At 36.4% G+C, this 24,315-nt stretch overlaps 2 protein-coding genes across 2 annotated transcripts in view; both read left to right on the forward strand.

The window, feature by feature from the left end:
- The window catches only part of LRRCC1 (leucine rich repeat and coiled-coil centrosomal protein 1), a 21,798-nt gene extending 3,393 nt beyond the window's left edge, over positions 1-18,405 (forward strand). Inside the window, exons 2-19 of the mRNA XM_010006489.1 lie at positions 19-224; positions 570-635; positions 1,414-1,581; positions 3,183-3,352; positions 3,453-3,653; positions 4,280-4,479; positions 5,459-5,645; positions 5,969-6,117; positions 7,232-7,436; positions 10,392-10,531; positions 11,666-11,867; positions 12,843-13,028; positions 14,243-14,417; positions 15,093-15,256; positions 16,053-16,261; positions 16,422-16,559; positions 17,330-17,465; positions 18,283-18,405. Of these exons, the coding sequence (XP_010004791.1) occupies positions 19-224; positions 570-635; positions 1,414-1,581; positions 3,183-3,352; positions 3,453-3,653; positions 4,280-4,479; positions 5,459-5,645; positions 5,969-6,117; positions 7,232-7,436; positions 10,392-10,531; positions 11,666-11,867; positions 12,843-13,028; positions 14,243-14,417; positions 15,093-15,256; positions 16,053-16,261; positions 16,422-16,559; positions 17,330-17,465; positions 18,283-18,405 (3,025 nt within the window). The remainder of the gene's footprint in view (positions 1-18; positions 225-569; positions 636-1,413; positions 1,582-3,182; positions 3,353-3,452; positions 3,654-4,279; positions 4,480-5,458; positions 5,646-5,968; positions 6,118-7,231; positions 7,437-10,391; positions 10,532-11,665; positions 11,868-12,842; positions 13,029-14,242; positions 14,418-15,092; positions 15,257-16,052; positions 16,262-16,421; positions 16,560-17,329; positions 17,466-18,282) is intronic.
- Positions 18,406-18,595: 190 nt separating this feature from the next.
- Positions 18,596-24,315, forward strand: part of E2F5 (E2F transcription factor 5, p130-binding) — a 20,402-nt gene continuing 14,682 nt past the window's right edge. The window contains exons 1-4 of the mRNA XM_010006491.1: positions 18,596-18,672; positions 19,708-19,738; positions 22,591-22,743; positions 24,069-24,253. Coding sequence (XP_010004793.1) covers positions 18,596-18,672; positions 19,708-19,738; positions 22,591-22,743; positions 24,069-24,253 — 446 coding nt within the window. The remainder of the gene's footprint in view (positions 18,673-19,707; positions 19,739-22,590; positions 22,744-24,068; positions 24,254-24,315) is intronic.

The following is a 24,315-nucleotide window of genomic DNA, read 5'->3' on the forward strand; positions in this document are numbered from 1 at the left end:
GGTGCCTTTCCTTGGCAGCTTGCGGGATGTCTCCCTCAGCTCGAACCTGCACACGCTCAACGTGCACTGTAACCGCATCGCCAGAATCGAAGGGCTCAGCCACCTCCGGAATCTGCAGCACTTGGATCTGTCATCAAACCAAATCCGCCGGATCGAGGGGCTGAGTTCCCTGGCTAATCTGCGCACCCTGAGCTTATCCTGTAACCTGATAACGAAAGTGGAGGGTCTGCAATATCTGTTTCTGTTCATTTAGTGACTTGGGAAGCTTTTCTAACAGTTGTGTTAAATCCTGCCTCTGGAAAGCATGCATATAATCAAGGTTATAGTTTATAAATATGAGATGCTAGCCATGTTATTTTGTAAATTTAAAAAAGTATATAGTCTCTGTAAGCTTTATCATAGCAAAATTCCTTAATATAGAAAGTAAAACTTAACTTATTCCAAGAAACTAATCATAATATTAAGTTACGATTTTGAAAGACCTACTTTGCAAGTTTTATTATGATGAAAGCAGAGCATTCTTCTGAAAATCCTAGTGTTTCTTTTTTTTCTTTTTTCTCTTTTTTTAGGACTGGAAAAACTCTTTAATTTAACTATTCTGAATTTGTCATACAATCACATACATGATCTCTCTGGTAAGTGGCTTTGACATGAGCAGGGCAATAAAAAGCATTTATCTCACTTTAATTTCGAAAAACTTAACCAAATCTGTTTTTAGAGTTTTCTGGTAGTTTAGCCAATTGACTGAGTAATGCCACTGGAGGTGGCAATTACTGCTGCTCTCAGCTTTCATGTTTGTAATGCCAAGGGTTGTTCTGAACTGAAATTTATTCTTCTGTACCTGTCGAGGCTAATCTTGTTCACAAAATAGTATGGTAATCGTTTTAACCTTATTTCTAAAATGAAAAATATAATAGTCTCAGAAGATATTTCCAGAAGAGTCACATCTTTCCTTTTTATAGGGAAAAAATGTGAGTTTGGTTATGATATGGATACCTTCTACTTTTTTTGTTAAAAACGTAAATTGTTGCTTCTAACTAAGATTTTAAGCTAAAGAATCAAGGGAGTTTGTAATAGGAAATTAAAAATAACATTGGTGATTTTAATTTTTTTTTTAATGTGCTGAGGTATAAAAGGGAACTTCAAGCAAGATATGTATTTGTACATGCTTCTTCAAAGAAACATTAGTTTCTAACTGTTACCTCTAGTAACTCTCTGAAGTGTTATACGTTGTTGTAGTGTACCATAGATAATTAATATACATAGATAGGGATATGGAGCAGAAGTTACCTCATTTCCAGGTATGATACATGATTTACTAAGTATTTTTCAAACAGATGCCATTTGGCCTGGAGCCCATTGTTTAGGATCATAACAGAAATAATGATTTTGTGTTTTTTCTCAAACTTTCAGGACTGCAGTGCCTTCATGGAACCAGTCATAAGATTAGCCACATTGACCTTCACAGCAATTGTGTAAAGGATATTGACCATTTACTTTGGTGCACAAAGGGACTGCACTGTTTGACAAATCTGACACTGGAAAAAAATGGAAAGGCCAATCCAGTTTGTCACAGAGCAGGTATGGAGCTCATGTTAGGAAGATACTTAGTGATTTTTTGGTTAGGGATTTCCCTTTAGCTCTCAGCCACATTCTGAAGCTTGCAAATTCATTCATAAACTGGCCAGCCTGCAGAAGTCTACATTCTGTCAAAATTAATCTATATTCCATTGAAAAATCTTGCTCCCCGTCCTCACCCACCACCCCGTGCATGTGCTCAGAATTGTAGCTAGTATGCTTTGATAAGGCTTAACTTTTCACATACTTCTTTAGGTTAAGGCAGGAGATGGACAAATTGTGGTGCCAAAAGAAAGCATTGCAGAAATGGGAGGAAGGAAGTACCATAAGATTGGAGGGTGGAGAATTTGAAGAATGTATGTAAAAATACTGTGTTAAAAATAGGGTAGGCATTGGAAGGAGATGGTCTTCTACTGATAGAAGCAACAAAAGGAGGATAAGTAAGAAGCACTATAAGCTTTTCCTCCTTTTCCTACCGCTTCCGTAAGTGGTGGCAGACTAGATGCTCTGCAGTAATAAGCATTTTCATCAAAATAGTAGGTAGGGATTTCACTAGGCAGCATGGAGACAAGTTGGAGGAATGTGTGTGGGTACATAATTTTCAGTTGTGTTGCCTAGAGCTTCTGGTTCGTGGGTAGGTTTTTTGTGTCCTTTAAATGTTACAGCCTGTGTTTAAAATGTGCAGGTTTTGTTTGTTTGTGGATGAAAGGGGAAAATCTCTTAAAGGAAGGTGGAAGTGGAGGATTGATACTTTTGGGACAGCTCAGAGATAATTTTGGAAGTATTTAAATGTCAGTCCATAACTGTTCATACTTCCCAAAATACTTAAACTGAAAATTCCATTGCCAACTACAAAGAGTAGAATAGTAGGAATTAAAATAATACATTTCCATGGTATGGCTGTTATTTTGTAAATTATAAGAGATATTATATGTGTAGAGTTTTTAGAAAGAAAGATCAGAAATAATAGAGGGAAGTCAAATAAGGCCTTAGACAGTGTTTTCAAAAGCACACATGAACATGTTTTACAAATGCATTGAGGCACCACAAAAGCAGAAACAGAACTATTGAAGTTATTGGGCAACTTAGGAAATTCCACTAGTTTTCTTCTGTGTTTACACACGTCTTTGAATCTACCTCTTTGGTGACACTTTCAAAAATAACTGCAACATTTAGGTAATTTAAATAAATTAAACTTCAATGCTTTGCCATTTCATAATGCCTTATTTCACTCACTAAGAAAGGATGAAATTGCCTAAGCCCTTTAAGAACTTGCCTTTCCATTATGTTTGCCTATCCTGGCACGTGATACAACTGTTCTGCTGCAGTGGGGGCTGATATTGAAAGGTTGCCTGTGCAGCTGCAGTGTGATGATGATGATGGTGGGGAAATCCCAGTGAAGATCAGCACTAGGCAGGAGGCTTGCCATTTCATTTGTATTGTGATGTTGTCTGTTGTCTTATGGGTGGGGAAGGGTGAGACACTTTTAGGTAACTTGCCAAAAATGCAGCAAATAATTTAAGATGACAAGGTACATAAAATACACTAGATACATCTTTTGGAGGGTTAATTTCAATTAAAATTAAAATGTTATTTTCCTCAAGGTTATAGAGAAACTGTTCTTCAGACATTGCCCCAGCTAACAATTCTAGATGGAAGAAACACTTCTGATGAAACAGGAGACCCAGCAGAAGAAAACTGTTCAGATCTGCAATGTTTAGAAGACACTCTGGGCTGTTTGGTTTCATCTGGGTGCCCCTCATCCAGGGACCAGGTGCCATGGTTTTTGTGTACTGATTTTAAAACTGACACATTTTATTTTTGTGTTGTCTGCAGCTCATTAATGTTACAAAGTTTGTCTTTCCTTTAAATAGAACTGTGTTATGTTACCAGTGGTGACACCACATATTGACCAGGCTTTGGCCCATTTTCGCCAACGTACAAAAATACCAGTTCAAAGCTCCTCTACAGAGCTTGGCTCATCTTCAGAACCAGAGAAGGCTGAGCTTGATAAAATATTCAGCGAGATAAGAATTAAAAAAATGGAAGATCAAATTTCACTGATTCTGCAAAAGGTAATTTATTTTTTTTCCTGTGCACAGCAAATTACGTTTCTAAAATGAGGTGTTCCTCTTGATAATGCAGGAGTTTGCTGGGAGAGACTGGGTTATTTCTACAGGTGTGTATGTACTGACTTCATACAAAGTATATACTTCAAAATACTAAATATACTTCAAAATAAGCATATTTAATAATTTTGAAATACTGGGAATAAAATAAAAACTAGTATTTGCATAGGAAGATTGCACTTTGAGTCACAAAAACTTTTGTACTAAATAAAAAACAGTTCTTGTCCCATATACTATCTGATCATAATACATTCGATAGAAAATTGTTCTGTTTTTTACTCTGAAGACATCAATAGATGTAACTGAATCAAAGTAAAATATAAAATGGAGTAAAATACCTGAATTACAGTGTTGGTGAAAATTGATTTTCACCAAGTAGATCAAGTTATTCTGATACGTTTGTTAGGTGTGTTTTTGTAAGTTTGTAGTCTATCCTGCCTGTTTGCAGGGCTTTTTTTTGTTTTCAAGTGCTGTATTTGTTTTACTTTTTGCTCCAATAAGTGTTAGAAATTAACCAATTAGAAATTAGCTAAGAAGAAAATATATAGATAGAAATTTCTATCTGTTCTTAGGTATCTAATACCTCAAGACAGGAATCTCCTCCAAATTTTCTTAAAGCTAAGAGAGACACAGATCCAACTTCTGAGAGTGAAAATGACAGTGGGAAAGAGAACAGAAAGGTTGTGAGAAGAAGCAAGATCCCTACTTACCGTAGAACTACCTTATCTACTAAGTGTCATGCAGATCATCTTAAGAAAAAAACAACTGACAGGTATTCCAATTTTTGCTATATAAAACCGAAATTTAGCTGAGTATCATCAGAGTGAACATAGTTTGACTTGAAACATTTTGCTGAAAGTGGTAGATTGGGTAAATTAGCTCTGTTAATAAAGCTCTAAAAATTATCTTTACTGAGACTTCATAACAAATCTGTTGATTAGGAAAACAATTGTGTCAAGTTTTTGAGGTGTTCCCCCTGCCCCCTAAAAATTAGAAATTTGTCAGCTGGATCTGATCGTAAGTGTTTAATATACAAGCTCCTTTTTTTTTTTTTTTTTTTGAATCTTTTTGCATCCTTGTTTTCCTATGTTAGTCCTTTATGTATTGTCATGTCTTATTTTAAACTTTTTAAAGTTCACTCATTAGTCATTTCCCTATATGAGCACTTTTTGTCTTAAGCAAAAAGGAAATTGAATTGAAGATTCCAAAATAAAGAATTCTAATAGCTTATATATTCATCTTTGGTTTAAGTTGTGGAGACAGAAGAAGTCTCCACAGACAAGAGAGCTGAGTAAAATTAAAAAATAAAATATTTATGTTGTCAGAATAATGGCCAAGAATAGAACTGTCTGCAGTTTGTGATGAAACTGAGGATGCCATAGTGATTTGTTTGATTTATATAGTACTTATCAGAAGCTGTGATTGTACATTATATAAATTGGAGTATATTGGTCTACTCAGCCACTACAGCTCTACAGCTACTATACTTTTCTAAAATTGTTTCATACCCATGTGATCATAAGATGTTCTTCAGGTAGCATCTACTAGTACTGTCTTTTTTTTCTGCTGAAGATTTGAATTTTCCATGTGTTTTGTTATCTGCTTGCAATTTAATTCTCCATGGTTTTGAATTCCGTCCAATTTAGTTTCTCCACAGAACTTTAAAATTCTGTCCCGTAGAAGTGTCTGAATCTCCTGTTACTGTTCAAACTGCTTGTTCTTAAGTATAGCTCAATGTCATGCTATTATAGGGAAGAGAAGAAGAGCTCCTCCAAGTGTCCACGCTCCAGTCAGAGAGACTCTCATCCCAATTCATCATCAGATACTCAGGATTTGGAAGTAGTGGGAAGAAAAGCTGAAATATTAACTGGAAGACAGAGCAATGCAGAAAAAGTAGAAGAAATTAATTCAAATGCTACAGAGGAATCAACATACCGAGTATGTTTTGTAGCATCTCAAGTTAAATGTCTTCACCTGAAGCCAAGCATGTGTCTCCTGGTGAAACTTTTAACACTGGATATACACAAATAATTGTGTCTAGATAGCATAAAAAAAATAGTGGAGTTTTTATAGTGTCAGCTGGAAGAGAATTTATTTTATTTCACTTTTATGGGAATTTTTGGCCTGGTTGGTTGCACTTCCCTCTCACCCATGAATTCCAGAAGGACAAAAAAAATCTTGTTTCTATAATTATTATTTGTAATTTTTGGCTTAATTTGAATGTTTCTTAGTATGTTCATGCTTACCACATTCTTGCTAAGGTGCTAATTCAAGAACTGGATCAGGAGAAAGAAAGGAGGTGGAAAGCAGAGCAAGCAGAGAGGAAATTAATAGAGTGTGTCCGAGAGCTACAGAAACATGCAAAAGAAGAAAAGAATATTCAGAGTATGGCTGTATACACTACTGACAGGTACAAACACAGAGTGCAGTATTGTAGGAGTTTTGTTTGTTTGTTTTAATTCAAAACAATTTGATTTATAGTCTTAAAAAAATAAAAACAGCTTTAATAAAATAATGCATCAAGAAATAGTGATAGAATTTCTCTGTATTACCTAATAAAATTCCTTTCTGTGGCACTGTAGCTTTCTTCCTGTTCTTGTTTCAGAACAGTGTCAGTATATCACTTACCTCCATTTCTAGCCATTACTTTCCAAGCTACCAGTATCATAATTGTACTTTCTCTTTCAGCTCAACCTCTAGTAGCACTCTCCCTCTCCAACTATGCATACAGCTGTCTTTTTTCCTGTGCAGCGCAAAGATGTTTCTGGCAGGCCAGAGTTGGACAATAGACAATATGTTGTGCAGGTCAGGTGTAGCATATCTTTGTATAGAGTGCTACCAGCATCCCTATAAGTTATGAGCAGTGTCCTTTTTTCAAAAGTTCTCTGTTCTAGCAAAGAACTGTTTGTTGTCAGCTATGATTGGTGAAGTCTACTCTATTTGTCTTAACTGCATTGAGTTTCTCAAAGATGCGTTTTCTTTCTTATGAGGAAGAAGCATGACAGGTGCTTCCTGAGTTACCATCCATAACTCTGATTATTTCCCCTCTACCTTTGTTTTTTTGTTTTAGGTTCACTTCCCATCTTTATTTGTTATCACCTTGGATAAGAGGCTTATTATGTTTATTTTCTTTTGAGTTAGATCTTCTATAAAAAATATTGAAGTATGTAAAGTTATTTCAGACTTTTCTGAAGAAAGTTATTAAATTACAAATGAATGTATTTTCAACTTTTATATAAAAGCAAAATTATACTAGAATATAATTTCCTTAAAGGCCTATCTATGAGGCTGTCTCCAGCATAGTTTCTTTTAAAATGAAGCTCCATATACTAATGCTACACATGACTTCATTAATACTTTACATATTTTTAAGCAATTTTACATGACAATGCTGTAAATACTAAAACTTGGGAAAGAACAAGATACAGTGCTACACCACTTACTAATGTTTTTTTCTCAAAATATTTGGCATAAAACTAAACACCAGAATGTTTGTAATACAACTTCATTGTGTTTATTCTCAGGTTAAAGGAATTGCTATTGAAGGAGAGGGGTGCTAAAGCAAGACTGCAAGCAGATGTCCAACAGTTGAAAAATGAAATTGAAAAACTTACTAATGAATTAAATCAGGCAAAAAGTAGAGAAGCAGAACATCAGAAGGCCATGCAAGCTTTAGAAGAAACACTATCCAAGATGGAGACAGAGAGATTACAGCAACGAGCAATAGAGGTAAGTATTTTTGCCAAGTAAATAATACAATGGCAACAGAATGGCCACAGTAGTCCTAGATACTAAAAAACACTATATTTTACAACCCTTAAGCCTGGGTTTTCCACAACAAAGACTGATGCCTTTTTCCTACATCATAGGAGTTAATAACAGGTATCCATTTTAATTGTCCATTAATGTCTTTTATAAATAGAATTATGTCATGTGGTTTGGCCTTAAGATAAAGGAGAACAAGTCTTGTGTACTTAATACTGATCATTGGTATTTTCTGAAAATAGACACTAACAAAGACAAGTTTTTTAAATTGTTGCTGGAATCGATAAAGATGTTATTACCAGGATGGAAATCTGGTGGTTCTGTTTGGTTTGCTGATCTGAAGAATTAGATGCTTTTAATTGCAATCAGAACAACACAGTAATTGCTGACAACTTATTGTAAAGATTCTGGTTGTTCAGGGTTTCTTGTTTGCTTGGGATTTTTTTTGTTTTGTTTTTACAGCTGGAGAAGATAATAATGCTGTTGTTGTTAGAGGCACTTGATTCAGTATACAAATACCTAAGATCAAAACACTTGACCATATACTGCCACTATTTCTGACTGAATAACTAACTGATGAATTTTCAGTGGCCAAATGCCCCATCCTCCAATATCTCTTCCTATTGTTTGATTTATATTTCTTTATCAGCCCATACCTGTGTCACTGAATGCATCCACTTAAGAAATGGAATCCTAAAATATCCATGCTGAAAAGTCCCTGAACTGCTAGTGTGGTATTCTAGGATGTGCTGTCTCTTAGATATCCTGAAAGAAAACAGAATCAGGAATGGCACTTGTGTGTGGCTGTCAGCACACTCAAGTTGCAGATCAGCCACTCTCCGCTTTAAGATCCTGCTCAGACACCTGAGCGGCTCTTCCATTTTCTTCCTTACCTCTAAATACCCTGGAGCTGTTATGGATCTAAAAATAACCTTCAGTTTAGATCATGTTGAAAATACTGAATTTAGTGATTTAGAGGAGACTGTTTTGTGGTTTGTTTTTGTTTTTTTCTTTTTCCTGTAAGAAGGGAAATACCTTACTGGTATATAAAGTTGTTTTTCTTTTTCTTTTGAGTTTGTGGAAATAAGTAATCTCTTGATAGCAGTAGCATTCTCTTTATTAAAGATAAAAATTTAAGGGAAGGTCTTTATTCCTATCTTTAAGATCCTGTAGCAAATACTCATTAATAATTATATTTCAAGGAATAGTCATGATGCTCTAAAAACTAGCTTTTCTTTTTGAATGTTCAGATTTAATATACTTTTGGCCTATTTTATCAACTGTAAGATTAACAAATTCTATAATATTTCATGGAGCTTTTTCATAGTACACATTAGCAGTTAGCTTCAGTGGTAAACCTGGATTACACTAGGTAGTCACCATATGAAGATTACAGAATATTACTAGATTACATCTCTAAGGGAATTGGGATACATGTAGACCATGAGAACTTGGCTTCATACTCAAGCCTCACAATAATTTTCATACAACTTAAGTTACTCTATGAACTTCAGGTACCTCTGGCATTCTCAAGTCGGAACTTACAATGTGCAGCAGCACTTAAAATCTTAAGGGATGTTGCAGGAGATGATAAACATTGGCATCAATGTTTTATTGGTCACTGCACGACGTTCCATAAAGCTGTTCCTTATTTTTTTAATTTTTCATTTTTATTAATAAAAAATCAAATTGAGGGAACAGTTATAATGGAATTTGGAAAGGACACAGATTTGGGATTGCTGTTTCTATTCTAGCTTGCAGCTTTTGGAATTGTCTGGGTTACCATTTTATGAGTAATTTAATTTTTTTTAATAACTTTTTATTATTTTCCTACTTGTCAATTCAGAAAAATACAGCTTCTCACAATAATTTTCATACAACTTAAGTTACTCTATGAACTTCAGGTACCTCTGGCATTCTCAAGTCGGAACTTACAATGTGCAGCAGCACTTAAAATCTTAAGGGATGTTGCAGGAGATGATAAACATTGGCATCAATGTTTTATTGGTCACTGCACGACGTTCCATAAAGCTGTTCCTTATTTTTTTAATTTTTCATTTTTATTAATAAAAAATCAAATTGAGGGAACAGTTATAATGGAATTTGGAAAGGACACAGATTTGGGATTGCTGTTTCTATTCTAGCTTGCAGCTTTTGGAATTGTCTGGGTTACCATTTTATGAGTAATTTAATTTTTTTTCTTGTCAATTCAGAAAAATACAGCTTTGTATGTAAAAGGATTAAGACGAAAAATTGATTTTTCTCATGAAGGCTTGCATCAAATTCAGAAAGTGAAGTCTGCCACCTCGTGTTTATACTGATTCTTCCATTTTTCATAAAATCATCAGAGAGCATCTCTCTACTCAGCAACTTTAAACTGTAAAGCTCAGAAAGATGTATATTTTTGTAACCGAACTGTTTAAAAAGTGATGAAGTAATCTAAAAAGCTTCTGTTTGAAACCAGTGAAAATATTACAAGAATTTTTAATTGAGGAAATTATTCTTCCTATAGGCCTCTCCCCCTTCTGATGGGCACTGCCAAGTTCTTCATTAATTAAGTAAATGTTCATGGTTCTTCATGAACATTCTGGGTTTTGGTGGTTGTAGTAAGTTAAGCTAAGACTTAATTCTAAACATCCGGTGTTAAATTTCTTCAAGTGTAACAGAATATATAAAGTTTCTAAAAAAACAAAAGCAGCAAAAAAACACCCAAACTGCCTTTGTCATGGGTTAGGTAATACAACAAAATTATTTGTGAATAATGCTGATAGTTGTGGAGTATTCTGTAAACATAATGGCCTAGGCAGAAACGTATCAAACTATAATTGAGCACCTGTTCCTTTGCATTCTAGTATAAGACATGAAGAGTAGATCAGAGTTTTAAGAAAATCTTGCTTCTCTCTTATGAATTCTACTCAGATGAAACAGGTGCAAGAAGCAGAGCTTAAAGCATCTGCAAATGAAAGAGAAGTACAGTTGCTTCGAATATCCTTTCGACAACAGAAGGAGAAAGTAAAACAACTACATGAACTTCTTGTATTAAGAGAGCAAGAGCAAAGGTATGGGGTCTTCTGTTCATTTTTTTCACAAGTTAATAGAGATGCTAATGTTGCAAATGTGCATCCTGCCACGTGTGGGTGTGGTTTTGTTAGTGTTTTTTTAAAGAAAGAGTTGTTCTTTGTAAAAATGTAGATGTCTTCCTGCCAGTCGTCTTGATCATTTAAGAGTATTTTCATCTCTTGTAGACTTCCAACTCACAGGCCCATGTACACAACCATGTTCTTATCATATTTTTCTTGTCTTATTATGTGGCTGAACTTTTTATTTTAAATACTTGATCTTAAATCCAGGAAATAATAATATAAAAATAAAAGCTTATTTGTATTAATGTCTGAAGGTCGACATATACTACACTAATACCAAAAATTCTTAAAAGTTACTCAGCTTCTACAGTATTGTGCTTTAGGGTGTTGGTTGATCCTCTATTTTCCTCTTGCCTCTCAAAATTTCCTTTTTTGTGGAAAATACTCGAATATAAGTTCTGTGCTGTTTAGCTAATACAGTCAAATATGAGTACAAGCTGGTTACACTTGCTAAATTTTACAAGGATAAATGTATTCAAATACCAAGGTAACTGGAGGTTTAGATGGGAAAAATCTATTAGCTGTTAGATTAAAGCAGATGAACAGAATAGTCTAAAAGTATGGAGTGTTTTGCTTCAACATTCTTTTATAGGGATGCTTCCAGACAGGAAGGAGATTTGTCCTGGAACCCTTTAGGTCCCCATTGCTGCTGCTCTTCAGGTTTTGAGTCTTAGTGAGGGTGAAAAGAATGACTGCCAAAGGGGGTACCTAGCTGAACAGTGCTTTTCCTGATTCCCATACCTCTTCCAGGTCTTTGTTGACAGCAAAGCAAACAAATGCTCGCTAACAGTCAAAGAGCAACTGAATAATTTCTACAGAAGTTTGAATTCAAAATAAGGTTATTCCTTTAGGTGTTTTAACAGTAGTCAACACCCTTTTCCTCATCCTAGGGCCACTGTCACAGAAGACTGAAATCTGTTCATGAAACCAATGAATTTATCCCATTTGTTATATAATTTATTATCCTTTTTAAGAAATACAAAGGAAACAAAATGTAATAGCATTATGAGATATGGCAGTTCTTTTCTCAAGTTTGTTTGGCAACTTTAGGAAAGAACTTGAAACCCGAGTTGCTTTAAATGGACCTGAGTTTCAAGATGCCTTGTCAAAAGCAGTGGCTAAAGAGGAGCAGAGACATGAACAGCGTGTTGAAGAATTTCAGGAGAAAATTAATATGTTAAACCAGAAGTATGCAGAGTTAGAAGATGAGTTTCGTTTAGCTTTAACTATTGAAGCAGAAAGATTTAAAGAGGTAAGAACATTTCATCTCAGACTATGTGGAGTTGTAGTTCTCCTAATTATGTTGGGATTTTTTTTGTGCATTTGAGGTTTTTTTGATCTATAAGGTCTTTACTGCAAGGATTAATCTAAAAATATTGGTGCAAAGATTTGAAATGTTAGTAATTACAACATAAAAAACAAATGTCAACTCAGCACTCAAAAAACTCAGTATTTTGGTTCATAAGTAAAGGTTTACCAAAAGTAAGAAAAAACTTCTAGCTGGTGGTATGAATTTCTTTTCAAAGATGTTGACCTTCTGTTAGAATATATTCAGTTCTATGGTTACATCTACACTTGTGTATTTAGTAAAAGTTTCCTACTGTTTAACTTTTCAAAATTGAATTTTGGATATGCATTTTGAAATGGAAATTGAAAACTTGCATACTGCATTCCTTAGATAACATAGAATGTTAACACTAGCCATACAAATAAATTAATTGAAATAGAATTTCAAATGCTTCACCTTCACTTAGGCTTGTTTTTCTTAAATGGCTTGGATACATGAGAGAAAAAGGGAAAGAAAAGACGTTTTTTTCATGCTTCAAATCTTTCGCTTGCAAGGGAAATAAAAAAAAAAAAAAAAGAATTAATTCTAAGTTCTTCTTTCCAGATTTTAAAGTCAATGTTAACAACTAAATTAAAGCAAGGCAATGTTTTCATTTACCAAACTATAGTTTTTCTATTCTGCTTCCCATTAATTATTTTTTCCCCAGGCTTTGGTTTTGGATTTTTTACAAATTTCTTGCTGAGGAGAACCAGGGTTTTTTTAGTTTCTGCCAACAAACTGGTAGAAAACCAGTTTCCAGTGTTAACTAATTTCACACATATTTGATGAACTTCTAATTGTTCTTTTATTTGAAACTCAAATGTCATTTGTATGTATGTATACACACATTTTCCAAAACTCTGCAATTTTTCAAGTAGTCTTATCTTATAAAACTTAAAGGTAAAAGAGGATTATGAAAATGTTGCTGCTGATCTATTTGAACATAAACAAGCTCTCTTTGAGTTCCAACAAAAGGAAAAAGAGATGACAAGTCTGATCCAAGACCTGACCGATATAGTGAAAGAACAGAAAGCAAAGATTGCAGAATTAACAAAATCAAATGAAGAAGTGACAGCAAACCTAAAGGTACCTATTTCAGAACATTTCAACTACATATATGATTTTTTAGTAATATTTTTATCAAAAAAACTAACAATTCTATGTAAGGTAGAGTGAAAGATCTGTGTTTCTTGTTCCACTAAAACCTAGCACTCCACATCAGCCTTTATTCTTTCCTGCATCTTGCACTTCTGTTTCTCACAAACAGTGAGATAGTAAAACAGATGAAAAAAACAGTAAAATCTGGACTCATTCATGGCTTCAGAAGTGCACTCTTGCCTTGTGAGCACCAGCAGTTTGGGTATAATCAAGTGGTCACTCTAAACTGAGATTTACAGAGAGTCAGGGGTATTAAAGTAATGAAATATGGTTCTGTAGTGGTCACTATACATGAAATAAAAATAAAATTGCAGAAATCAAGTGTGCACTTATTAGCAGCTTTGTGTCTTCAAGAGTTGCATAAAATTAGAAGTATTGGTCATTATCTACTAATTGTCTAATTTTAATGTTAAATACTGTGGGCGCAGTTGCTTTATCTTGCACTGCTGATTACCATATGATAACATATATTATTACGTTGTCCATAAAAACTTGTAAAAATCTTAGGAACTCTTAAACTGTTGTGTGATACAGTCCAACTTTTATGTTAAAACATCTGTGCAGCACAACCCCTGCACATCTGTTTCTAACCTCTTCCCTGCATGTTGCTGTTGAGGTGTCCAGACATTGTCACCATACAGGATAGGATTCTGCCAGTTAGTGATGTTGCTAAAATTAAAAATAGCTATATTAAATAGCTTTAATCTGTAAAACAAATAATAGCCTGCACAACTGAAGGTAACTTTTTGTCATGGGAACTGGAAGGTCATTCCAGCCTTGGTATGTTTTCTTTTTATTTAGTTTCGATATCTGAACCTGACTTTCTCTTTTTTTGACTTGTGGTTTATAATTCTGAAGAGATTTTTATAATGCCTTTGAGAAGGTGGCTATTTAGAAATAAGCTTTATTGTTTTCTGGGATTGAGGTTTGAGTATTTGAAGTAAACATTTGTGTTTCACTACTGGAAAAATATACATATATTTATATATAGATATATATCCTGTATGCAAGCAGAATATTCCTCATTGACTTAATTGGCTGTATATCAGTATTACTTTCCTAGCTGATAAGTGTTTATTTGACATCTTGAATACTTGTTTTAAAGGATCTTACTGTCTTTTTTCTAATGTTCTTTCATACAGTGTCAAACTGCAGAACTTAAAACTGTGATGGAGGAGGACAAACAGAAGGCTGTTCAAGTTGAACTTCTGAAAAAGGAAAATGGAAAACTCATTTCTCAGCTGACAGCCCAGGAATCTGTGATTGATGGGTTAAAAATGGAAAGAAAAATATGGGGGCAAGAGTTGGCACAACAGGGTAATTTTTTTATTATTTTTTTTTCCAGAAAAAATGGTGGAATATAGTGTATTCATTGCAGGGTCTCTGGATGCTTTGTTGATCTTAGCCAATTGTAAAGATGATTTGCAAAAATAGATTTCTTATATTGTTATATGCAGGCCATTATAGGAACTATAACAGCAGCTGTGGGAGTCAGCTGTTAAATACAGTTTTATCTGTTTTGCCAACATGTCAAAGTACCATAATGTTATGCAAAGAATTTTAAATATGAATCTAGGGAAACAAGGATTTGTAAACAGTGTTAGGTACTGCTATTTCTCTATCAGATAAGTCTGATGTGAAAATTTTAGTAGGTATCTTGAGAGGAAAAAAAAAGAAGTTAAATACCGGCTGAAAAAAGCTGGAGCTTTTTAAATTTTTCCCTGATTCATACGACTCAGCATCAGCTAGTGGGTTCTTTGAGATTGGCTTGGTCTGTAAGAATTACTGTTGACTTTTCTGATAGAAGTTTTCAAAAGATATAATACAGAAATACAGGCCTTCATTTCTACATTTTCTCTGAAGTGTTACCTACCTAAACAGTCATGTTTAGTTTCTAAGGTGTTTCTTTCCTCCCACTCCCCCCCTAACATTATACGCCTTGAAGCCATTTGTAAAATGAGTGCTGTATTGTGACTATCCTGTTTTATTCAGGAGCTCATCTTGCTCAAGATCGGGGAAAACTGGAGGCAAAAATTGAAGTTTTAACAAGTGAGACTGAGATGTTAAAAAAGCAAAAGGAACAGGACAGTGATACTATAAAAATTAAAAACAAAATAGTGGATGATCAGACAGAAACAATTAGGAGATTAAAAGAAGTAAGTGCCATGTCTGAAAGTTTGTGTGCTTACAGTGAAAGTTGTTGTAAAAGCAGAAATGAAAGCAGTGAAAGCTGGCTCTGCACTCCTAGTTTCACCAGCTTGGAAAACACAATCAGGCTATCAGTGGCAACTGATTTTTAAGGAGAGCAGAAAAGAGCCTTGTGACAACTTGATGTACAGAGATGCCACTTCAGTTCTCTCATTGAAGCATATTTATGTGAAGACTTGATTTTCCTTGCTTTACCTCAAGTTATTCTTGGTAATGACTTTAAGAGAGGAAGAACAGTTTATGTTTATTTTACAATGTGAATACTCTTTACTCTGTTCTTGTAAATCAGTATTTTAATAGCAGACCTACTATGTTTCATACTATTAATTCCATTCATCCCATTAAGACTTAAGACTTTAGCTTATTAATCAGAGCAAAGTTTTATAATATGTCAGTCAAGGTTAGATGCATTACTCATTGAACTGCATAGTCAGAATGTGAGCTCAGTGCTTTGTGTTTGTAGAGTAAGTTGTTGTATTACGTTTCTAAACCTTTTTCTTAACTTGCTTTCCATTTCAAATGTATGTTTTGGTGATTTATTTTTTGTACTTCTGACTTTTTTCAGATTCTTTAACTGTCTGACTTTATTAAGTATTTTTCGTAAAATAATATGTTTACTCTTCTAAACTTTTACATACCTGTCTCATCTTCATTCCAGCATACACTAACCAGATACTCTTTAGGGGTAACAGTAAGTTTCACTTGAAGGGAGTTTCTGTGTTCTAAAATACTTCTCTTCTAAAGGGCTTACAAGAAAAAGATAAACAAATCAGAAAGCAGCATGAAGAACATCGGGAAGCTCAGAAACTTTTACAGCTACAGTTGGACGAAAAAGTTGGTGAACTTGAAGAGCTGATGGAAAAATTAGAAAGGCAAAATCAAAGAAAAGAGGAATTAAAGCAGCTGCTAGAAGAAAAAGAAGTAGAACTTGATGACATTAAGAATGCACACAGGTGATGCATAAGTGACAGTAATTCCTTAGGATAATAATACTATGCCACACTGCTGTGAAGTTGTTTTATGTTCAGAGAGTATGGAAAAATTGAAACTTTTTCCACTCTCCTAAGGAGTGGTATCTACTACATTCATTGTAAATGTGTGTTTTCTTTTCAGTGCACTGAAAAAGAAGTGGCAAGGTAAAGGAGATGTATTAAGCCAGCTGGAGGTGCAAGTAAAACAAATGAAGGAGAATTTTGATAGGAAAGAGAAGAAGCTGATTGAAGAGAGAAATAAGTGTCTTCAAACTCAGAGGTGAAAACCTTAATAGCTTATTTTGTGGCTGTTCAGGCACTCTAGAGTTGTACTGTTAATAAGTATACAAAAATGTTTGATTATATGGTAAAAGAATGGATGAAACCTTTTTAAGTAGTTGGTGAGCCCAGCAGCTGCAAGCTCTTTGTGCATAGAAGTAATTTTGGGGCTGGCCACTTGGGAGGAATATAGGACTGTTGTCGAGAGGATGTAGGGAGGCAGTAAGGAAAGCTAAGGCCTCCTTGGAACTAAACCTTGCTAGTGAGGTCAAAGTAATTGAATAGTGGAATCATTTGCTTTGCTTTCCATTGCTACATATTTCAGAATTATCCCCTGAAAGCAGAATGTGACTGAAGTCAAGCAAATGCTTCACTGCTGTGAAACAGACACTTGTGTTTCTGTGAGACACAGGCTTACAGGCTGTTTGCAGGATTGCATAGTTCAGGCAGTGACTTCTCAGAAAGGAAAAGCATGATAAGGAGATGTTTGAAAACAGGTGGCATTGTTAGCTGTGTTGACAGTAGCAAAGCTGAATCTTTGTATTCTTTGCTAGTGATTAAATGCTTCTGCTAAGAGAAATGTCAGAAGCCCTAAACATGATGCATAAAACTAGAACACGTACTTGAGAAAACAGGAGATCTTCTGAAGCTAGATGTGGAAATAATTGTCTTTGTGCTTGTATTTTTAAAACCTTACCACAGGCAGAACTGGGCAAAGCAAAATACTTCAGTTGTTTGCAGGAGTGTGATTTATTTTTTATTATTTTTTAGGATTGCTGTGGAAAAGCTTCATGAAATGGATGATGCTTTTAGAAAACAATTGGAGTCCATGTTAGCAGCTCATCAGGAAGAACTATTTCAACTGACAGCTGAAAAGGAAAAACAAATTGAAGTAGCAAATGAAAAAGTAATTTTAATTCTAAATTTATGTTCACTGTATTTGCATTCTAATTCTACAGCTACTACAATAGGGGTGCTTGGAAGTCACCCATTTATATCTGGCTAATCTCTTGATTATGTCTCTTGACATCCTGCTCAGGGAGAATGAGATGGGCTGAGGGTCTGGGAGAGCTGCACTGGTACATCTGATTGCTCTGCTCTCAACCATGTTCAGTTTCTCCTCAGGAGAACATCTGTGTGTGATGGTCCTGCAGCTGAAAGAGGTGCCAGCTCAGGGCAGCTGAGAGCAGGACTGATGGACAGACCAGCTGTCCTCACTCTGCACTAATGGACACTCCTGCTTCTCAGCACCTTCAAGGTTTCTCTTGGAGAGCAGTGGAAAGGCCAAGGCCAATGTGTGGTGGGGAAACTAGAGCACTGGTTTAGTATTCAATCTTTCAATTACGTCTAGAACTGTACCATTGTGAGGTTCTCTATTCAAGCAAAGTAAATTCCCATGCCACATAGCTGTTACAAGTCTATAACTAAACATTCCTTACCTATACAGGTAAGAATAATGTTGATTATGGCAGACAATTCACCTGTGCCAGTGTTAAGAGTTACTGTTTCTGTATCCAAAGTGTGATAACTGGTGCTTTTTCTGCACAGTAGGTATTTTGGGTCTGATACATAACTAGCTCCCAGCACACTGCATCCTGTTGCTTAGTTAAGCATAAGCATATAACTCATGCATTGCTTATCAGCATTAAAAATTGCCAGGATATTACATTTTTAGGTATACTAAGAAAAAGCAATAATTGTATTTGGTCTCTGTGTTCTTTCAGGTTTACTGTGTTGAAGAGGAAATGCGGCAGCTTCTACAGGAAATGGCAAACAATAAAAAAGCCATGGAAAATAAAATAAGGCGACTTACACATGCACTGAATGATATTCAGCAAGATCTTTGATTATTTGCACTAAAAAGTGTATTACGGAAACTTGAGCAAACAGATACACTACAATGCACTTTTTTCCTTGTTTTTTAGATAATAAACTTTGTGATATATTTTTACAGCTCAGGAATCAGGCTTAAATTTTTGCACTGTAATTTCATAAAAATTGCAAGGGTTAATAATAGCTATTAACTTTTTTGTCAAAATGAGACAAAATGCACCTCTAGATGACAAGGATGATAGGAAGTTAGGAGTTGGTGTGTTTAGCAAAGAGAAAAGAAGGTACAAGTAAAGACCCAAAGACAAGAGCTGGAAACTTCCCTCTGTTTGAATAAAGGCTATTGTAATGAGATGTCCAAGAATTAACCTGAGAATAGAATCATAGAATGCAAGGTTAGAATGAACCTCAAGGATTATATGGTCCAACCTTTCTAAGTAGGAACATGGTTTACGTAGAGACAGCCCAGCACCCTGTCAGGCTGAGTCTTACAAATGTCCAGTGTTAGGGAACCTACCACTTCCCTGGGGAGATTATTCCAATGTCCAGCTATTCTCATAGTGAAAATTTTTCTTCTGGTATCAAATCAGGATCTCAGCAGGAGTAACTTGCACCCATTACTCCCCATCTTTTCTATGTGACTCTTTGTAAAAAGGGAGTCTCCATCTTCTTGGTAGCCACCCTTTAAGGACTGGAACATGGCAATAAGATCTCCCCTAAGCCTTCTTTTCTCAAGGCTGAACAGACCTGGTTCTCTCAGCTTTCCCAGGCTTCCCAGTCCTTTGATCATCTTTGTGGCCTTTCAGTGGACCCTCTCCAGCCTCTCCGTATCATCTTTTTTGTATAGTGGGGACCAGAACTGAGCACAGCATTCCAGGTGTGGTCTGACAAGTGCCGAGTAGAGTGGGATGATGACTTCTTTATCTCTGTTAGTAAAGCCCTTGTTGATGCAACCCAACATCCTTTTGACCTCCTTTGCCACAGCAGCACACTGTTCACCCATATTGAGCCTGTTGTCCACTGGGATCCCCAGGTCCCTTTGCACAGGGCTACTCTCCAGCCATGTGGATTGTGTGTGATGTACTCAAGTTTTCACAGGTGCAAGATCTTGTCCCTCTTGAATTTAGTAAGGTTCTACTTCCCCAGTCAACTCATCTGCCACTGCTGATAAGGAATTAATTACTCCTGAAACATAAAGGGACATATTTTTGTTCTCTATAGCAATAGGCTTCCTACTAGGCTTTTGAAAAATTGGAGCTAATTAACAGCTTATTATGGAAGCTAATTTTAAGCCTTATGATTGTTCTACCTCTTTCAAGATGGAGACTTGACCATCTCTACTGCACTCAGGTATTTATTTCATTTGCTTGTTCTTGGAAGATCCTAAACTGTTACTGTGCTACACTGTACTGTGAAGTGTTTAATACTGCAGCTGTTAAGATCAGTTATGTGGTGGTACACCAGGTGGAGCTATTTTTTCCCACCTTGTACCTCGTAGGAGCTAAAGCAGAGCCCTGGTGCTCCAATAGCGGTAGGAGCTGCTGAGTGAGCTTGCTCAGAACCCAGGCACAGGCAGGCAATGCGGTATGACTTTGCCTTTCGGTGCCCAGCAGCCCAGTGAAAGCACTAGTGCTAGTAAAAGGCCCTGGCTAATGGTGCCAGGTCTTCTCAGCTTGTTATCACCTTGTTACAACAACTTGCTATGTAAGCCAGAGCTTGATAGCAGCTGTCTCATGTTACAAAGTGCCGTTTAAGTGAGGGATGTAACAGGGATCTCAAAAACATGGGTACTAGTTGAAAGCAGAGGCCATGGCACTAAGAACAACTAATGGTCAGTGACTGCTCCTTGAGAAAGCACAACCTTGAGAGGTGGGACCAAGCTGCTTTTACTTTAAGAAAGGAAGTAGCAGAGAAGCAAAACAAAAAAACATAACAATTTAAAAAAACCAACAACAACAAACACCAACACACCCAAATCCACAACAAACCAAATAAACAAACAAAAAAAGCAGCCCAACAACTGAACAAGGCATCTGCAGTGGCCTAGGAAAAAACAACTTTGCACAGTAATGTCTAAAGGTGGAGGGGAAGGGCTGCCAATTGCCTAGAGGTTGCATAATTTTCTAAAAAGCTAAGATCCCATATTTGTGGGAGGGGACAAAAAACAGACACCTGCTCCAATGATGGCTCCCTGCATCTAGAGTTCCTGCACCTGGCCCAGGATGCATCGAAGGAATGGACCCATAAGCACTAGCAAGGAGGCATCTGCCATAAGGTACTGACTGTATCCTCCCAGCTACGGGGGCTATAGCTGTGACAGACTGACTGCTCTGAATCCGTGCTAGCTGTTGATAAGGTGTAAAAATCAATACATAGTTGTAACAGGGAGGTGTAAGAATGAACTCTTAACAAAATTGGATTAATGAACATAAATTTAGTTGTTTTTTTCCTGTAAAGCTTAAAGTTAGCATAATTTATTTATCTACTGGCATACCAGTGATCTCTTGATCACCTGATACAAATATATTAATGTTATCTAAATGCAAAAGAAAGTTACTTCTCATTCTTACTTTGTGCTCTACACACTTGCTTCTTCAGAAGCCACATTATGTGAGGAAAAACTCTCCTTGGAAGCACTTCTGTAGCATTTACATGGATATCACTGATGTAGAAAGGTTGCACCATTTCAGAATGCTTTCCTGTAATATTTATCTAGCGTTTCCTTGACCATGTCTTTTTTTCTCTGTTTACCTTTTAAACCAAGCTACGCCTCAAGGTAAAAAGTACATGAATACCTGGAATGCACCAGGAAGGTAAGAGAAAGAACTTACCCTGATTCAATTTCTTAATATTGACTCAGTTTTTCCTCAAAAGTTTTCACTCCAAAACTATTTTCTGATTTCATCGCAAGGATTTGTTACTGTTTTTAACAAATTCTTTCTGCTCCTTGTTCTTGGCTCAAAAATCTTGTACTGAAGTAATTGGGTACATATGTATTAGCTGTATTTGGATTGTTTGTTTTTCATACAGCTAATTCTGCCTTTGGCATTGTTTCCCTCTTTATGCTTGTATGGCTTCCTTAGAACTTCTAAGCAAACAAATGATTTTCACCTTCGGAAAAGGCCTCAAATGATAAAATTATAAGGTGTAGTTCAAAGCTGTGCCCAATGTACCTATTCACAGGGATAAATCTCAGCCTGACATTACAGAAAGGTACAAAATAGTAAATGAATAATTATTATAATTATATTATATATAATATATATTATAATATAAATTAAATGTGAGCTCTGACCTTGCCACATGGAAGGCATGTTCTGCATTAATAATGAGAATTTAAAACTGATTCTGTTATTAGATTTTGTTTTGGTTTTATTTCTAGGCAAGATAAAGGATCTACTTAAATCACTATCGACTGTGTGTTCAGTTAGGAAATTCCCGTGCTACCCAAGACCAGGGTGAATGCAATCCAAGTCCAGAGACAGTGCACACCTGCTTATTCCTGTACACACATACATACATTGCCCTGAACATCCTGTTTATGAAGATATAGGTCCTGTATAACAGTGGCACATTCACAGTGGCAGTGTGCCTTCATAATGTGCTCCCCTGCCTCCTGTGACAGGAGGGGGTCTGTTCCTAGCCAAGTTTCTTTCTTGAGCATCACTTGAATTCTTATGTGATGTCGACGTTAAAGCTTCTCTGCTTTTGTGTAATGCTAACTGAAGTGAGGGCTGAGTATATTTGGACACCAGTGCAAAGAATAAGAGCATTAACCAAACTGACTTCAAATAGGTAACTGCTTGTAGGGTGTAAATCTGTAGTTTTAGGGAAGAAATACAAGGGTCCTTGAAGAAGAAAGAAGCCATTCAACTGAGACTAGGGATGCCTGCTGTAACCAATTCTACTGTGGAGTCAGATAAAGGGGAGAAGAGACAGAACATGGCCAGAGGTTCCTGTGAGGAAGACTCAAGGATGAAGTAAACGACCCCCAGGAGACCCTAATGGACTCAACACACATGCAATAATGGGTGGATTTATCGGGAAAGTAATGAATATGTAAACAGTTTCTTAGAAATACTACACATAATTAGGTATCAGCTGTGTATCCATCTCTCACCTTACCCTGTAAGGCACCTACATGTTTGGAGGACCTGTCCCTGTGCGTCTGGCGCTGTGAATAAAGAATATCGACTGAACAGGACAGACGGTTGGGTGAACTTTCTTGGTTTGTTACATTTGGACACCAGCGCAAAGCACTGGGTCGAGTACCCGAAACTCTCAGTGCCTCTTCCGTGTCCTGTATCCTACCCCGGGAGCTGCGAGAACCTCGTTTAACCAATCTGAGTGCTTTTGTATCAAATGCATATTTTCTGATTTCATCGCAAGGATTTGTTACTGTTTTTAACAAATTCTTTCTGCTCCTTGTTCTTGGCTCAAAAATCTTGTACTGAAGTAATTGGGTACATATGTATTAGCTGTATTTGGATTGTTTGTTTTTCATACAGCTAATTCTGCCTTTGGCATTGTTTCCCTCTTTATGCTTGTATGGCTTCCTTAGAACTTCTAAGCAAACAAATGATTTTCACCTTCGGAAAAGGCCTCAAATGATAAAATTATAAGGTGTAGTTCAAAGCTGTGCCCAATGTACCTATTCACAGGGATAAATCTCAGCCTGACATTACAGAAAGGTACAAAATAGTAAATGAATAATTATTATAATTAAATTATATATAATATATATTATAATATAAATTAAATGTGAGCTCTGACCTTGCCACATGGAAGGCATGTTCTGCATTAATAATGAGAATTTAAAACTGATTCTGTTATTAGATTTTGTTTTGGTTTTATTTCTAGGCAAGATAAAGGATCTACTTAAATCACTATCGACTGTGTGTTCAGTTAGGAAATTCCCGTGCTACCCAAGACCAGGGTGAATGCAATCCAAGTCCAGAGACAGTGCACACCTGCTTATTCCTGTACACACATACATACATTGCCCTGAACATCCTGTTTATGAAGATATAGGTCCTGTATAACAGTGGCACATTCACAGTGGCAGTGTGCCTTCATAATGTGCTCCCCTGCCTCCTGTGACAGGAGGGGGTCTGTTCCTAGCCAAGTTTCTTTCTTGAGCATCACTTGAATTCTTATGTGATGTCGACGTTAAAGCTTCTCTGCTTTTGTGTAATGCTAACTGAAGTGAGGGCTGAGTATATTTGGACACCAGTGCAAAGAATAAGAGCATTAACCAAACTGACTTCAAATAGGTAACTGCTTGTAGGGTGTAAATCTGTAGTTTTAGGGAAGAAATACAAGGGTCCTTGAAGAAGAAAGAAGCCATTCAACTGAGACTAGGGATGCCTGCTGTAACCAATTCTACTGTGGAGTCAGATAAAGGGGAGAAGAGACAGAACATGGCCAGAGGTTCCTGTGAGGAAGACTCAAGGATGAAGTAAACGACCCCCAGGAGACCCTAATGGACTCAACACACATGCAATAATGGGTGGATTTATCGGGAAAGTAATGAATATGTAAACAGTTTCTTAGAAATACTACACATAATTAGGTATCAGCTGTGTATCCATCTCTCACCTTACCCTGTAAGGCACCTACATGTTTGGAGGACCTGTCCCTGTGCGTCTGGCGCTGTGAATAAAGAATATCGACTGAACAGGACAGACGGTTGGGTGAACTTTCTTGGTTTGTTACATTTGGACACCAGCGCAAAGCACTGGGTCGAGTACCCGAAACTCTCAGTGCCTCTTCCGTGTCCTGTATCCTACCCCGGGAGCTGCGAGAACCTCGTTTAACCAATCTGAGTGCTTTTGTATCAAATGCAAACGCAGAACGAACACCCAAGTCAGGCAGGCTTGCGGAGGCGCGGCGGGCACCCTGACCGGTGGCCAATGCCCCGGCCTCCC

Source organism: Chaetura pelagica, unplaced genomic scaffold, assembly GCF_000747805.2.
Source record: "Chaetura pelagica isolate M959 unplaced genomic scaffold, ChaPel_1.0 scaffold76, whole genome shotgun sequence".
Classification (NCBI taxonomy): Eukaryota; Metazoa; Chordata; class Aves; order Apodiformes; family Apodidae; genus Chaetura; species Chaetura pelagica.